The sequence below is a fragment of the Engystomops pustulosus genome, chromosome 5 (assembly GCF_040894005.1).
Source record: "Engystomops pustulosus chromosome 5, aEngPut4.maternal, whole genome shotgun sequence".
NCBI lineage: Eukaryota > Metazoa > Chordata > Amphibia > Anura > Leptodactylidae > Engystomops > Engystomops pustulosus.
The window spans coordinates 181,378,250-181,392,927 of NC_092415.1; the positions used below are offsets into that span (position 1 = coordinate 181,378,250).

General features: G+C 41.6%; 1 protein-coding gene across 4 annotated transcripts in view; it reads right to left on the reverse strand.

Annotated features, from left to right (window-relative positions):
* Positions 1-1,501: 1,501 nt before the first annotated feature.
* Positions 1,502-14,678, reverse strand: part of ESYT2 (extended synaptotagmin 2) — a 90,897-nt gene continuing 77,720 nt past the window's right edge. For all 4 annotated transcript variants that reach the window (XM_072153970.1, XM_072153972.1, XM_072153969.1 and 1 more), the window contains 8 exons: positions 13,751-13,837; positions 13,022-13,171; positions 12,234-12,613; positions 11,592-11,690; positions 10,355-10,486; positions 9,869-9,974; positions 8,801-8,850; positions 1,502-6,761 (listed from right to left, as the gene is read on the reverse strand). In XM_072153970.1, the coding sequence (XP_072010071.1) occupies positions 6,719-6,761; positions 8,801-8,850; positions 9,869-9,974; positions 10,355-10,486; positions 11,592-11,690; positions 12,234-12,613; positions 13,022-13,171; positions 13,751-13,837 (1,047 nt within the window). In that variant the 3' untranslated portion in view covers positions 1,502-6,718. The remainder of the gene's footprint in view (positions 6,762-8,800; positions 8,851-9,868; positions 9,975-10,354; positions 10,487-11,591; positions 11,691-12,233; positions 12,614-13,021; positions 13,172-13,750; positions 13,838-14,678) is intronic.

The following is a 14,678-nucleotide window of genomic DNA, read 5'->3' on the forward strand; positions in this document are numbered from 1 at the left end:
AGCGTTGCGCAAGAGAAATTCCAGGCCCACCAAAACTTCTGGCGGGAAGAGCTCAAGCCCCGTCCTACTGGCCTGAAACTCTTCCATGCTGCATCAACAAAGCAGGAGTCTACAGTGCCTTGTGGAGTGACACAGCTGCTTCAAGATGGCGAATTAAAGGCCTTTACCCCTAGAGTGGGAACAAAAGTTCCTTGAAGCCTTTGAGATGTTTATCGTGGTAGCAGCTCACCATGACCAGAGACCTATCGCTGCTCATCGGCTGCATCTAGGCATGACCCAGGCCTCTATCATGGACACCTACCTCTGGTCAGTGACCAAACGTGGCTATTTACTCGAGCAGTGGTGAGGACCCGAGCTGCCGTCTCTCAAGAAGAGGCTCTGGATCTTCGCTGCAGAAGCACCAGTCCCTCCTGTGGCCCCTTCTGCTCCCTGCAGCTGAAAGACCTCGGTCCGCACTGAAATCTCTGGCTCCCCGTCCCTCTGGCGTTGTTTGCCTCTTCTCACACACAGTACTGCTTCTTTCTGTCTTTGGGTCTTTCCTCTCAAGATTTGGGGTCTGTCCCAGTTTTAACTTTTAGGAAAAGATTTATAATTAGTGAAGAATACTACCTAGGTGCAGTTTGCCTGACTAATGTGCAGCAGGCGACGCTTTCATGAATACGGGAACGCCTGTTTCTGTGCACGGTATTGTGTAGTGGCATGCACAGTGCAGCCGACCACACAATAATAGCGCAGACGCTTCATAAATACATGTGCAACCAGTTTGCACGGGTATTTATGTGCAGTCTACCCCAGAAGTCCGTTGCAGACTGCATAGTAAATCTATGTCCTATTATAGCCAGATTGAGCTTGAATTAAGACTACAATAGGCCAATAGAGCAGGATTGGATCAGTAAGTAGTGTGGAATCATCACAACCACTGCCAGTATGTTGTCAAGCAGTTTCTAGATCATGGTTCTTTTATGACCCAGTGTGGTGGCATCATTCAAAAAAATCAACTTTGAAGTGAGTTAGATGTATAAAGTCAGGGAGGCGGAGATTTTAACATTGAAGTCATGCTCTCCCTGCCTCTCCACGCCTCCTCCCATGCTATTGACATCATGTCCTAGAGTAGTACATGAGGGACACTGCCAGCAGGAGATCGCTCCTTGCCAGGCAGTTTAACTCCTTAGCTGCTGCAATAGAGTAGAGTAGCAGCAGCTAAGGAGTTAAAATGCCTGGCAAGGAGCGATCTCCTGCGGTTTTGTTTCCCCTGATCTGTCATCATTTCAAGAATAACTGTGCAGATTTGATGTAGATTCTCACTATCCCATAGACTTTAATGTAAATAAAATATAAGTTGCACAAGAACACAATCATTTTATGTTCTGTGATTTTTCCAAATCACATTCAATTTAATGCGACAGACAGACAGACAGACAGACAATCTATGCTGCCCTACATAGGGTAAATGTGTGCAAGTGCTGAATGACCTGGTGAATAAAAGAAAAAAAAAAAAATCAACAATACAATGTATAATTCTTTAATCCAAATCCAAGTGATACACTGATTCATATCTGGATTTTCATGCTCTTTTCATATGGCTAATCTGCTCATCAGGCTACACTTTCATACACAAAAATATCAATGTAGTTTCAATACAGTAAACATTGGATTTTATGAGGATACATTTACATTTAGTAATTTAAGGCACAAGATAAAAATATATAATGACATATCAAAGACTCCGGTTAGCAGGTTTCTGAAATAGCAGAGAGCTTGTAATGTAGATATCTTCTGTAGTAAAATCCTTTCATGGGAACCCGTCATCATAAAAATGGAGTGTAATCTGCAGGCAGCAGGTTATGGAGCAGGAAGAGCTGAGCAGATTGTACATAGTGTCCTATCTGCAGGCATCATTTTCCAGAGCAGGAGGAGCTGAGCAGATTGTACATAGTGTCCTATCTGCAGGCAGCATGTTATAGATGAGAAAATTGTATTTTACTTTTGTGGGAAAAGAATCACTATCACCAGTGCAAAGTCTTATAAGTGGATCAAAGCCCTCCATGCACGAGATTTAGCTGTCAAACTTTCATAGGGCTTAGTCATAGGACTAGACTAGAGAAATACTTCTAAATAGATTTGTGGGAAAAGGTTAATTAATCCATTCACATCTCTGATCTTTGTATCAAGCTGCTTAGCTCCTCCTGCTCTATAACATGCTGCCTGCAGATATGACACCATGTACAATCTGCTTACCCATTTCTGCTCTATAACATGCTGCCTGCAGATATGACACCATGTACAATCTGCTTACCCATTTCTGCTCTATAACATGCTGCCTGCAGATATGACACCATGTACAATCTGCTTACCCATTTCTGCTCTATAACATGCTGCCTGCAGATAGGACACCATGGACAATTTGCTCACTTCTTCCTGCTCTATAACATGCTGTCAGCCCATTGCAGTGCAATTTCATGGTGACGATTCACATATGAATAACTAATGCAAAGCTGTGACGTTAAGGATAATAGGGATTTCCGTACGTAGCTCAAAGTGACGTTCCTGGGTTAGAAAAATAACCATGACGAGAGCTAGATTCATAGAGACTATTTTAAAGAGGACCAGTCGGGGCGACTTGGCACACTACAACATCTACATGTCCTTATGGAATCGTAGTTTTGTGTCCAAAATTGCCACAGCTAGTCCCTATGTGCACACTAGTAAAATAAAAAACCTTTATACTTACACTGTTCCGATGCTGCCGCACCTTCACAGTGAAGAGTCACTACTACACCTCGGCTACACTGCGCATGCGCCGTAGTTATAGCACTTGCGTAATGAAGCCTGGGTGTACTGCTCCAGCTTCATTAAAGTACTGTGCAGGTGCGGGGAGCACTAGAAATGGGTCCAATGCACCTCATCGGACCCATATCCAGGTCAGTATAAAAGGTTTTTTATAGCGTTCATGGAAGGACTTGTTAAAAGGGCACTTTGGAACACTAAAGCACCGGTCCATACAGACCTGTGGGTGGCTTTGTTTCTCAAATCGCCCTGACGGGTTCTCTTTAAGGGACAGTTTTGGAAGTTATTTTCTTTGCTGAATGCTTCAGGAACAATGAAAACTTTTTTTTTTTAAAGAAGACCTGTCACATCTCACAACAGGACTTGAAACACGTACTCCTGTGTCCTGTACCATTAGGACGCACCCCTAAGACAGGGTAAATAACACCCAGCTGTCAATTTACAAGAAAAAGTTACTGAAACAGTTATATAAAAGGAAATATAGTTATATAGTTATAGGGACAGGTCAAGAAAGGTCAAAGGTTATCCTGTACAGATCTTCTATAAGCCACTATCAGTACATTGCCATGTAGAATAACACCTTTCAGTTTCTTTCAAGGGCCTGCGAGGTGGCATCATCCCGAAAATTATCTTTGAAAATTGAATGTATAAAATGTCAAAGAGGCCAGCAGTTTAGCACTGAAGTCAAGCTCTCCCTGCTTCAGAATGCCCCCTCTGATGTGACTGATATCATTCACCAGAATTCAGGAGAGTCGGATAGTGATTTCCCGGGACATAGGACTATCAATTATTGCGAAGGATGCATTCTGAGATGAGGAGAGCTTGACTTCAGTACTGCTCCACCTCCGTAACTTTATACAACCAATTTCCATCTGTGGATGGTGCAACCACCCTGAAAGAAACATGATCTGGAAGGTGTTGAGCTGCTTAACAACTTAATGGTAGTGATTTATTTGGTCCATTTCTGTTGAAGGGTTTCCTTTAAAGTCTCATAACAACCAATCAGAAGCACTTCCCTTTCAATGGGGCTACAAACTTCATAAAAAATCTTTCCACATCACTTTGGTTAATCTTTTCAGAGCTATTACTGAGGTGTGAGGCACATTTGACCGATATCAAGGTCTATCTCTTGATTTCCTATATGTGAAACTATTTGCTCTGTATAATAAAATATCTCTGCATATCTCCCAACCCTGCCAAGTGTGTGCTCGAGTACAGAGCCATCTCCTTTTCTCAACAGCTTGGTAACATATTGCAAACTAGGTCATTGCATCTGTGCGCCTGTCATATTCAGGACTCTCCTCAATAAGCTCACATCAATGTTAATCTACAGTAACTGAGACTAACATGTCCTCCTATGGCTGAAGCATTACACAATACAGGACAGGGACCCCCCTTACAGACAACTCAGCCAGGGGTCTATTTTCTGTATTTATGGAATACATCTACAGCATTAGAACTTGGTGCTACAAGGGTAAAAGTAACTTAGAGATTATTGCTACCAGGTTCGGGATACAGAAAAAGGTTTCATTATTCCCATATCATCCATTATAATATATTCTTTATAACTGTATATCATAGTACTACAGATGTTGGGTTCTTCTTTAAGGTGCAGATTCTATTTGCATAGTTCAACATTATCTTCTTAACCACCTTAATTAATACCTGAATCGTCTTCTTACCTGACTTTAACATTCATTTATTTTCAGTCTTTACTTACACTACAACAATAGTGATGCTCCAGACACACATACTACTTATACTAATACTTTTTACCTCCGTCTGCTCAGTATACGTTGCATCTAGCAGAAAACACTGGATGAAAAAATGCAGCAGACCGCTCTGTATCATCAGACTGAGCGACTTATTTGCTCAGCGGAAGCCATAATAGTCTATGGGGACGGATGCAACTTTATGGCATCCATCCCTGGCCTCCACTGAGCATATGCTGTATTTCCCCAATGATTTAACTGTTCATATAAAGACTGTTATGTCCTGGAATATCAGCAGCAGTTCACTCCTCCTCCAACTTTTAGGGGGGGTTGGGGAGGAGCTGAACTGGATGACTTATCCCACTGTATGAGTACAGGAGATGTAAGGATACATGAGGGATTATAGCACTAATATGGCAACAATATACATCTTTGGGATCCTACTCTACCTCTGACTTTTGTTGTTAGCTTGATAAATTTTGTTTATTTTGGGAGGCAAAAGGAATGTTACGTGTTGCCATTATTTCATAAACCGTTTTACAAGTTCTAGTGACAAATAAGGACTTTGACTGCTTGCCCACTAAAGCGAAATCCGCTCGTTGTGATTGCGGCATTTCCGGGACAGGAAATGTCCATTGCGGTGAGGTCTTACCGTTGTCTGGATTGTCATATCAGAAAAATAATGGGGTAATCTGCCATTTTTATTTTAATGTCTTATCCATATAATAGGATATCATTGATATCAGAATAATAGGCGTCTAACAACTGGCACCATCACTGCAAAACCCGGCAGCAGAACACAGTAGGAGCGAAGAAGTGCTCACTGCACAGTGTAACAGCCTGTGAAGCTACAGCACGGAGAGCTCTGGTAACTACCTTCAGAGCCCTTCTGGTTCGTTAGCATGATTATAAAAAGTTGATTTTAGAAGGAAGGAGGCCATGGATAACAAATATAAGTAGATTACCACAGTCACGGTGCCTGGATCTATGAGTAAGTGTCCCTGGTTTATCATGCTTTATCTTGATGGTAGATTTCCTTTAAATTGCAAGCTCCAATGTATCCCTATCTACTCGGCGTGACAGTAAACATTACAATCCAGTCAGTAATCAGATGCCACAACAGACTGGAATTATTTATACCTCACCGTCCTCCGGCCTACAAAGTGCACTTTCCGCATAATAAGATATACGCCATTACCCTAGAGAATAGGGTCACATAGAATCAGATTCCCCCTTCCCGTTCTTGATATACATAGGGGTTCTATAAAAATACACATATAGATTCACATTAAATATTGTATATGGCCGAATTCTTGCAACACACAGTATACAATATACTTAGATGTACAATATAAAAATGGCTGAAGCAGTGCAGCATTGCAAATGAATAGGAAAAGAATTCACAAAGTCGTTCAATGGTGTTTTATACAATATCTGAAATACTAAATTCTGAACCAATGCAAAAAGCTAAATAATTTCTCTAGTCGAGAACTGCCCTTTAAATCAATTGCAATGCTCAAGCTGTATCGGAAACATTCAATTTAATCTCGGCATTGCGGCCATCCGGGGTAATCACTTCCTCCTCGCTGCCAATTTACCATTCAAGACCCTTATTATTTCAGCTGCTTATGGTCTCTGTACAAGCATCTGATTAAAACAAGATCCACGTAAAAAGGACAGGATCAATTATTTTAACATGGAAACAGCAGAACAAACAACGTACCGCTGCCGTAATCCCTACAGCTAAAAGGATCAGCGATTCAGAGCAACCAAGAGTTTACACTAATCCGTCGGCTTGAGGAGATGCCATCGCTAGACCCTACAAAACCGAACATCAGAATAACCAAAAACTTGAATGAAAAAAGAAAAATAATATAAAATATAATAATAGTACATATTTACACAGTGCAATACTCCACCTGCACTAAGTGAAAAATAAAAACGTAGCTCCCGCGGTTTTATAAAAGGGATAAACATTCTTTAGATTTTAATGTAGTTAAAACACCCTATTGCACATGATTAGACAGAAGGTAAAGCTGAACGGCGAATGAAAGCTCAAGGACAGGATTCACCAAAGTCTTGCAAAAGAAGGTAAAAAGTAGGATAAAAACAAGTGTGACGTAGGGTAATGAAATAAAACTCTTCTGTAAAATAAAAAAATAATAAAAGTCGTCATATGTAGTTGCAGAGAAAAGGTGCCGTGTGATGCGCTGGATGGGTTAGTTGGAGGCTTGCGTCCTTCCATCTTCTGTTAAATCATACCTAAAGGAAAAAAGAGAACATGCGCTAGTGAGAAGGTAATGCAAAACATGCAGGTTTGCAGGAGAATGTTCAAGTTTATCACTTCGCGTCATCATCCTTAAGCCTCATGTACACAAACGTGTCCCTATTTCTGGACCACAGAGAAAGGGCATGTGGTCGCTTGTCTATGGCACCCTGTCATCGACCTGCAAAGATGGGCAGAAATAGGACCTGCTGTACAATTTGTAGCCCGGGCAGTAGGTTCATACACAGGGCCCTGGGAAGAGGCCATAGAACAGTGATGACGAACCTTTTAGAGACTGAGTGCCCAAACTACAACCAAAAGCCACATATTTTTCACAAAGTGCCAAATGCCAATTTAATGTAACTTATTGCTCCCTGCTGTGTCACAGATTTAAACGTATTGGCGTCCTGAAGACAACAATACAGTAGTAAGATGGAGAAATTTGGATTATTATTGTAGCTTCCCTCTAAGGTCCCCTTCACAGGATGAATCACAGGCCCTCAGAAGGGGCTTCAATGATAATCCAGCTCTGTCCACTCCTCCTTGCTCCTCCCTTACTCTTCAAGTCACTTTAAAATAGTGCTGAACATGGCACGTTCTGGGCTGCCTGTTACTACAGGAGGAGGAGTCCTGAATGGTGACCTTTGTGCTAGGTGATGGCCTGGGTGCCCACAGAGAGGGCTCTGAGTGCACCCGTGCCATAGGTTCGCCACCACTGCCATAGAAGAAGTAAATTGGCAAATGTATGCTAGCCAATGGCTAGCACACGTCCTCACTGTATATTGCATGAGCATGCAGCCTAAATGTGATCCTTTTTTGATTAGGTACAGGACTGCAGCTTCTGTGGCTATTGGTGGAACAACCCAGCAGCTAAAGTGCTACCCCGATGCAGGACTAAACCCTCTTAGCTCTGGACAACAAACACTTACAGGCACAGAAACTCAGCCACAGAGAATGCCACCACCCATCTATTCGGTTGCAGACAATTCTCTCAGAACAAATCGTCCGATATCCTTAGGGTGTGCTCATAAAGTACAGTTACACCAAAGGATGAATCAGACTTGTGCAAGTCCACAAATCTCTTACAGATATCTTATCTGATTTCTTTAAACCTTCCCACAATGTTACACACAGAAACAATGTATTTCAGGTATGCCTTAAAATACATCCACAAAATACATCTCTCTAATTAACTCAGATGTTGCCAATGAAAGCTTTCAAAGAAATATTATCATCATATGCGGTGTCCCAAACTATTTATAGGCATAGTAATCTTAGTGTACGTAAACTTTGCAGAAAGTAATAAAGTAAAACTCTCTCCCTCTCGTTATTCTGGCATATGTCAAATATATTTTGGTAGTCCTAATGTTTTCTGATTCTGATTTCATGTAAGATAGTGAGAAAATCATCATATGTTTTTTTTATAGTGTAAACTTCTGGTTTCGATTGTATGGAGTAGCTGTGCAATTGCCACTGCTTGTCAGGGCTTATTCACATGTCTTGGTGAGTCAAGTATTTCAGCAGAATGGACACAGAACTTTAGTTATTTGTTTTGCAGAGTTAATTTATTAAAAAAAAAAATTATATATATATTTTAAACTATTTATTAAATTTTCAATTTTATGAAACAAAAGAACAAAACCCCAACATAGGGTCATCAATACAAACGTTGGGTCTAGGACCCATAAGAAAGAGGGGAAAGGAAAGAAAAGGAAAAGGGGGAGAAGGGGTTCAGTAGGTCATCGGGATTTATTTAGTTCCAGTTAACAGCTTTAGTCCTCTCTTATCAGTAGTAGAGTCCTCATTCGGTTTGAAGGCACACAATCATACGGTATAGGCTGGCAGATTAACGTCCCTAGAAAATAGTTATATCCTGTTCTGGGGGGGGGGGGGGACAGATGGGGAAGGGGGAGGTAGGAATGAGGGGGGCAGGGAAACACAAAATACTTAACACATAATAAATCCCAAAAGATAAATATTTATTTATAGACAAATTAATGATGAGCATTGTAAGATGATAACAATTCCTTCTTACCATTGTGTCCAACCTTTGGTAATTTCTTCTGAATTTAGATCGAGTAATAACTGAAAAATTGAAACAAGAGAATAATGTACAACCGCATAGTGCGATGTCTGTGCATATAAAATATCACAACATTTTACATTTATAGATTCCTTAAAGAGAAACTGTTGGCAGAAATTGAGCCAATAATCCAGGGCGTCAATAGCTGTGGAGGGAGTGTTCTTTGATTAGGAGAGCTTGACTTCAGTGCTAAACTCTCTGCCTCCATGACTTTATACAACCAATCTCACTTCTAAGTACTTTCTGGACTTTGATACCAAACTGGGTCATAAAGGAACAAAACTGGATGGCACAATCCTGCTGGTGGTGGTTTATTAAGTAGATTTTTGCAGACAGGTTCTCTTTAAAGGAGTTAACTGGGATGAAGAATTTTGGAAAACGTTAAAACAACTCAGCCTTCAGTCATCGCAGGTCCCTGCATATAGTGGGGATGTCCCGCCAATGCCATGTGACATCTGCAATCCAACACTGGCCTCAGTATATAACGCTGAGGCCAGTAACAGTTACCAGGAGTCATGTTCAGTCAATGTGACATATCCACTGCAGTGTCCTTATACAGGCAGTCCCCGGGTTACATACATGATAGGGTCTGTAGGTTTGTTCTTAAGTTGAATTTGTATGTAAGTCGGAACTATATATTTTATCATTGTAATCCCAGACAGAACTTTTTTGGTCTCTGTGACAATTGGATCTTAAAAATGTTGGATTGTCAGAAGAACCAGGATTAACACTAAAGCTTCATTACAGACACCAGTGATAACTCTTACAGCTGATTATTGTAGCCTAGGACTAAAGACTCCCTTTTTACAAACCTAGGGGCAGGTATGTCAGGTTTGGACAGCTGCATTCCCCTAATAAAATCCCTGTCGGGATACATGTAGATTCATACAGGAAAAACTGAGAAAGTGAAGTCCATTGTTTGTCAGTGTGTGACAATTGTCAGCTCTGAATCACTCGGTGCAATGGGAAAAAGGTAATTATTTTCAAGCACATAAGAGCTGAGTAGACTGGAGAACTCACCTTTCCAAGCAGACCTTTGTCTCTAGATAAGAATCCCCCACTATTCTTTACAGCAACATCTAGTGTTCTCCTCGGGAGTTCAGGCAGTGACACGTTAAACTCGAACCTGCGAATAAAACATGAAAACTTTGGGTAAGGACAATGAGCTATGATGACAAGATGGTATGTCATATATGTGAAAAATGAAGTTGCAATACCACAGCATAGCCACTACTCAGTGTACATACATGTCTGGCTATGTACACTATGTAGTAGCAGTGGCTGGGGTAGCGGCTACTGATATCTTATCTTGAATAACATAGGTAAACTCTTAACATATAGACTGTTTGACAGTGGTAACAGCTTAATTTAACAGTAAACTCAAACACAACGCAAATGGAAAATTATGATATATAAGTTGTATAATTGAAATTTTTAAAGATGCATTAAAAATGACTGTTAGTTAATAGAGATCAACATGATCGAAAAGCTAAAAAAAAGCCATACGTTTGATCAAACACAGGATTCAACGTCTTCTTATACACGTGGGTTTTTCTTCTTCCTGATCTCCGTTTGTCGGGTAATAAATACATTCTTACATATGGATCAGACCCTTCTTCAGAGAATGCGATAAGGTTTCTGGAGGAAGAAAAAAAGAAGGCCACAAGCTAACTAATATGGATACAGAGATGGTTAGCAATTTAAAGGGATTTTATGAATCTAAAACTATATATTTCAGAAACTATGTGTTCTTTACTATGTGTTCCATATGGCTGATAAAAGCTTCTTTTACCTTTAAAGAGAACCCGTCATGCAAAATAACCCCCCTAAACTAAATATATTTTAATAAACTGCCATTAGAGAGCATTGCCTCTATCCCTTCATTGTCCCTCTACATGCCTGTAATCCTAAGCAATGAGGTCCTAAAGCTGTATGCAAATGACCTGTGAAATGTCCAATGAAGCATTAGCATATTCAAGCTGTCCAGCTTATTCATAAGTGGGAGGTACAGCCACGCCCCAGTGCATGACTGACAGCCTGTGTAATGATGTGAGGCTGTATAATGATGTGCTTCCTGGTGCTGGCGCCTCCTGCAGCCTGTGTGTGTATAGGAGAGATACAACAGCTCCAGGATGCAGCCATGTTGTAGCAGAACATGTCAGGTACTTGTGTAGCTGATGTCTGTGTCTCTGTGTATTAGGAGGATGCAGCATGTCAGCAGATGCAGCACACACACCAGCAATGCTTTACTATACATTACACACAGACATGAGCAGGGGGAGGAGAGGGGAGGGGGAACAGGAGTGACATCACTGTCTCTGACCATGTGACCAGCCTCATTTACATAATAAAGAAATGATGATTTTATAATGATTAATGGATGAAATAACTAGATAAAGGCTGGGATGGATCCTTGTGAGCTGCTCCAACAGGTAGAGGTGACAGGACTAGTGACACAGACCTGATGACAGGTGTCCTTTAATGTATCGCAGCCTCTCAGTTTTCTTTCTGTAGCTCTCCAATGTGCCCTTTCTTTCATACATCTTTCTTACACACAAGCCCCGATAACTCTCCCCTATGAAGTTTGAGGTGGTGAGAGAAAAGCAGTATACTCTGTCAGCAGTGGGCCCCTGAATTTTTGGGCCCCTGTTGCAGATGACGCAGCTGTAGGTACCATTTGTTTTCCCTTCATTTTATGTGTTGAGGAACACATTCTCTTTTAGACAAAATCTGAACTTCTAACCTGCAGGAATGTACGACAACCATCAACTTATTTCGGTGAGAGCTGTGTCGAAGAGTTAACTGGATCTGTCCTAGAGGCGATTGTCCCAGGGATGTTCCACTGTAAAAAGAAAGTTATATTTCATTCATAGAAGTTAGTGTAACATTTATAATAGGGTCTAAGTCTTGAGTTTTCCTGGACTGACCCTTTAATGTGCACATAATAGGAACAAACACGTACATTTCTGTATGAACTGATTAATTAATGCAGACATAAAAACATGATTATGTATGTGCAATGGATAATCCAGTTTCATGTGCGACTGAGGCGGACCTAATTTAGCACCTACTTAGGACCTAATTTGCTTGCAGACAGTAAGAGTGCGGTCACAAGTAGCGTTATGTACGGGAATGGGCCTTGGCCCAATCGCGCCTTCGTTTCTATACAAATGTATGAGAGCGTTAACCGGAACCCGGTGTCTTGCATTGTTTTTATGCAAGACCCCGGTTCTGCGTACCAATAGCAAGCATTACCATAAAAATGCATAAAGTGATCAGGCGGAGGCCCATGCCGTAGCTCTGCCCTACTTGTGACCGCACCCTAAGTGGCGTACCTCCAGTGGAAGCAGGCCACATTGTAATAAATAATGGAAACCAGACTTACTTCTGAAGTTGCCGCAATCGCTGGCGGAGTTCCTGTGTGGCAACGGGTAGAGATATGTCGGAGGCGATGCTGGGTGTGGGTTCTTTCATGGGCAGGTGTGATGGGGAATATGTGAAACTGGAACCTGAGAGGCTGGAGGAGCTTTTGTGTAGCTCGGTTGGTCTCTGAGGACTAGCATTTTGGGGACTCTCTTTCTCCCCATTCTCAATCTTTTTATTAGCATCTGCTTTGGGTGTTGGCGGAGGCTTCTGCGCTTCTGTTACAGCCGTCGGTGTAGTTGGCATTGCTGGATTTGCTTTCCCCTTGAATATTGATGGTCTCTTGACTTGTGACGTGTGCTGTTCATCAGGAGAACGCACTGGTCTATCAACATACAGGATCTAAGAAAAAATAATTTACAGTCAGAACTCTGCCAAACTATAATTTACAAAAGCAAAATTGATAGCCTATCCATAAAGGGGTCGTAAGGGATGGAAACCCCAGTAGTTATAAAAAAAAAAACCCAAAAAAACCAAACAACCTATATTTAACCCACTATATTTAGCACAGCCCTTCAGTTGTCCGTCACTCTCACGGACAGTGAATGGGAGATACCCTATCACTGAGTTGCCAATTTGGACCGACAGGACGCAAGCTCAGACTACTGCTCTAACAATAAGTGAGAACGGGATGCCTGTTCTTGTTGTCAGGCCGTGCATAAGCCCTTGGACCCAACGATAAGTAACAATAAACTGCCTATACTCCAGTGAGAATAACAGAAGTACACAGTAGACAAAGATACTCCATACCCTTAGTGCAATCTTCATGTTTATGACGCTGTTAGGACCAGAGTTATTGAGTTGAAACCTCTGGTTCATGGTGAGGTCATCACTCGCCAGGAGCTTACTCAATGGAATCGTCAGGTTCCCCATGGAACTTTGGTGATATTCATCCTTAACCTGCAAGAGTGGACACAGCTCAGTAGAAAGATAATCAGTAGGGTCCCTATTAGGCACCGTCAGGCTCTGTTCACAATATTAGGCCTCATTTACACAGCTTTGTGCCTGCCGGGCGTAGCACAAGAGTGGAGAAGGGAGGGTGAGTGAGCATTTTTCACCCCTACCCTCTTCATCGATGGCTGAGCGACGGTTGTGTATGAATGGGGCCTTATCACAACCTTCATATCATGGATCCAACAAACTTATGTTATTTATACTTCTAGCATATTTATGGATACAATGAAACCTTAAATTTTTTTGGGAAAAAAAAATGGCCTCATTGGACAGTAGGCTTCACTCAGGATATATAACTTTACTTATACTGCACCATCTGCAAAGAATACATTATCAGACCACAAATGAGCAATCCCAGACAGATGGCACATGCAAAAAGGCACGAGTAAAGATGTACGCACGGCCCACACTTATGTTACCTCCTGCTGGCAAGACGACACAACAAATAGCAGATCAATGAGCCTGCAACAACAAAGCCCTACAATACGGACGGCCATAAGGAAAGCATTGTGCCAGATGACTTACCTCCACTTCAAGGGTTTGTCTTTTAGGATTGTGGACAAAGAAAGTGAAGGCCTGTTCCCACACCGGCTCAATGGTCTTGTGTTTCACCTATGAAAAAGTGTAAGATGTGTGTATTTTTCTTTTAGCCTAGCAAGTAAAAGCATGTCACTTTCTTCAAATCAGTTTTTTTTAATTTTTCCGATTGTGGATATGTTTACAATTTTGGAACTCTTTCTATGAGAGTTTCCTATCCATGCTCTAGGTAGGAGTAGATAAGCGGTGGTAAAAATAACAGCCAAAAATGTTGGCATGGATACTTGATACCAAAGCTTCGGAAAACCAGTTTGTTCCTTGGTATTTGCCCATTTCCGACAAACCTGCTCTGTGCACTTGTGGGATTTACTGGATCAAGTACCAAGCTCAGTACAGCAATTTTTTATTCAGTGCTTTAAATCCCACAAGTGCACGAAGTGAGTTTTTTGGAACAAACGCGCTGGTGGGTAACGGGCTATAGATGTTGTCTATGGAGCACATTTACTAAGAGCTTTGCACCGGTTTTCTGTCGGACTTTGCACGTTCTTACTAGTGTAAACTGCGTGCATAGGTATTTAAGAAGTGTCTGCACCACAAATGTGTCGCATGCGACCGTTTTGTGGCGCAGCTTCACTAGGCACCATGGGACACAAATTAGGGACGTTCTGGTGCTCAATCGGACCGCGCGTCGGATTTAACATGCAAAGTCTGTCGCACACCCTATGTTAAAGGTGCACCACAAAAAAAACTTTGGACCAGTGCGGGGAAGCGCCAGATTCATGATTTCTGGTGCACTTTCTTGCTGAATCGGTCAGACCGAGCTTTATTCACGGGCAAACTGCATTTAGTGCAGTTTTCTACACTTTTAGTAAATGCGCCCCTATGTCTATTCAAGGGTTAAACATCTAGGTAACAG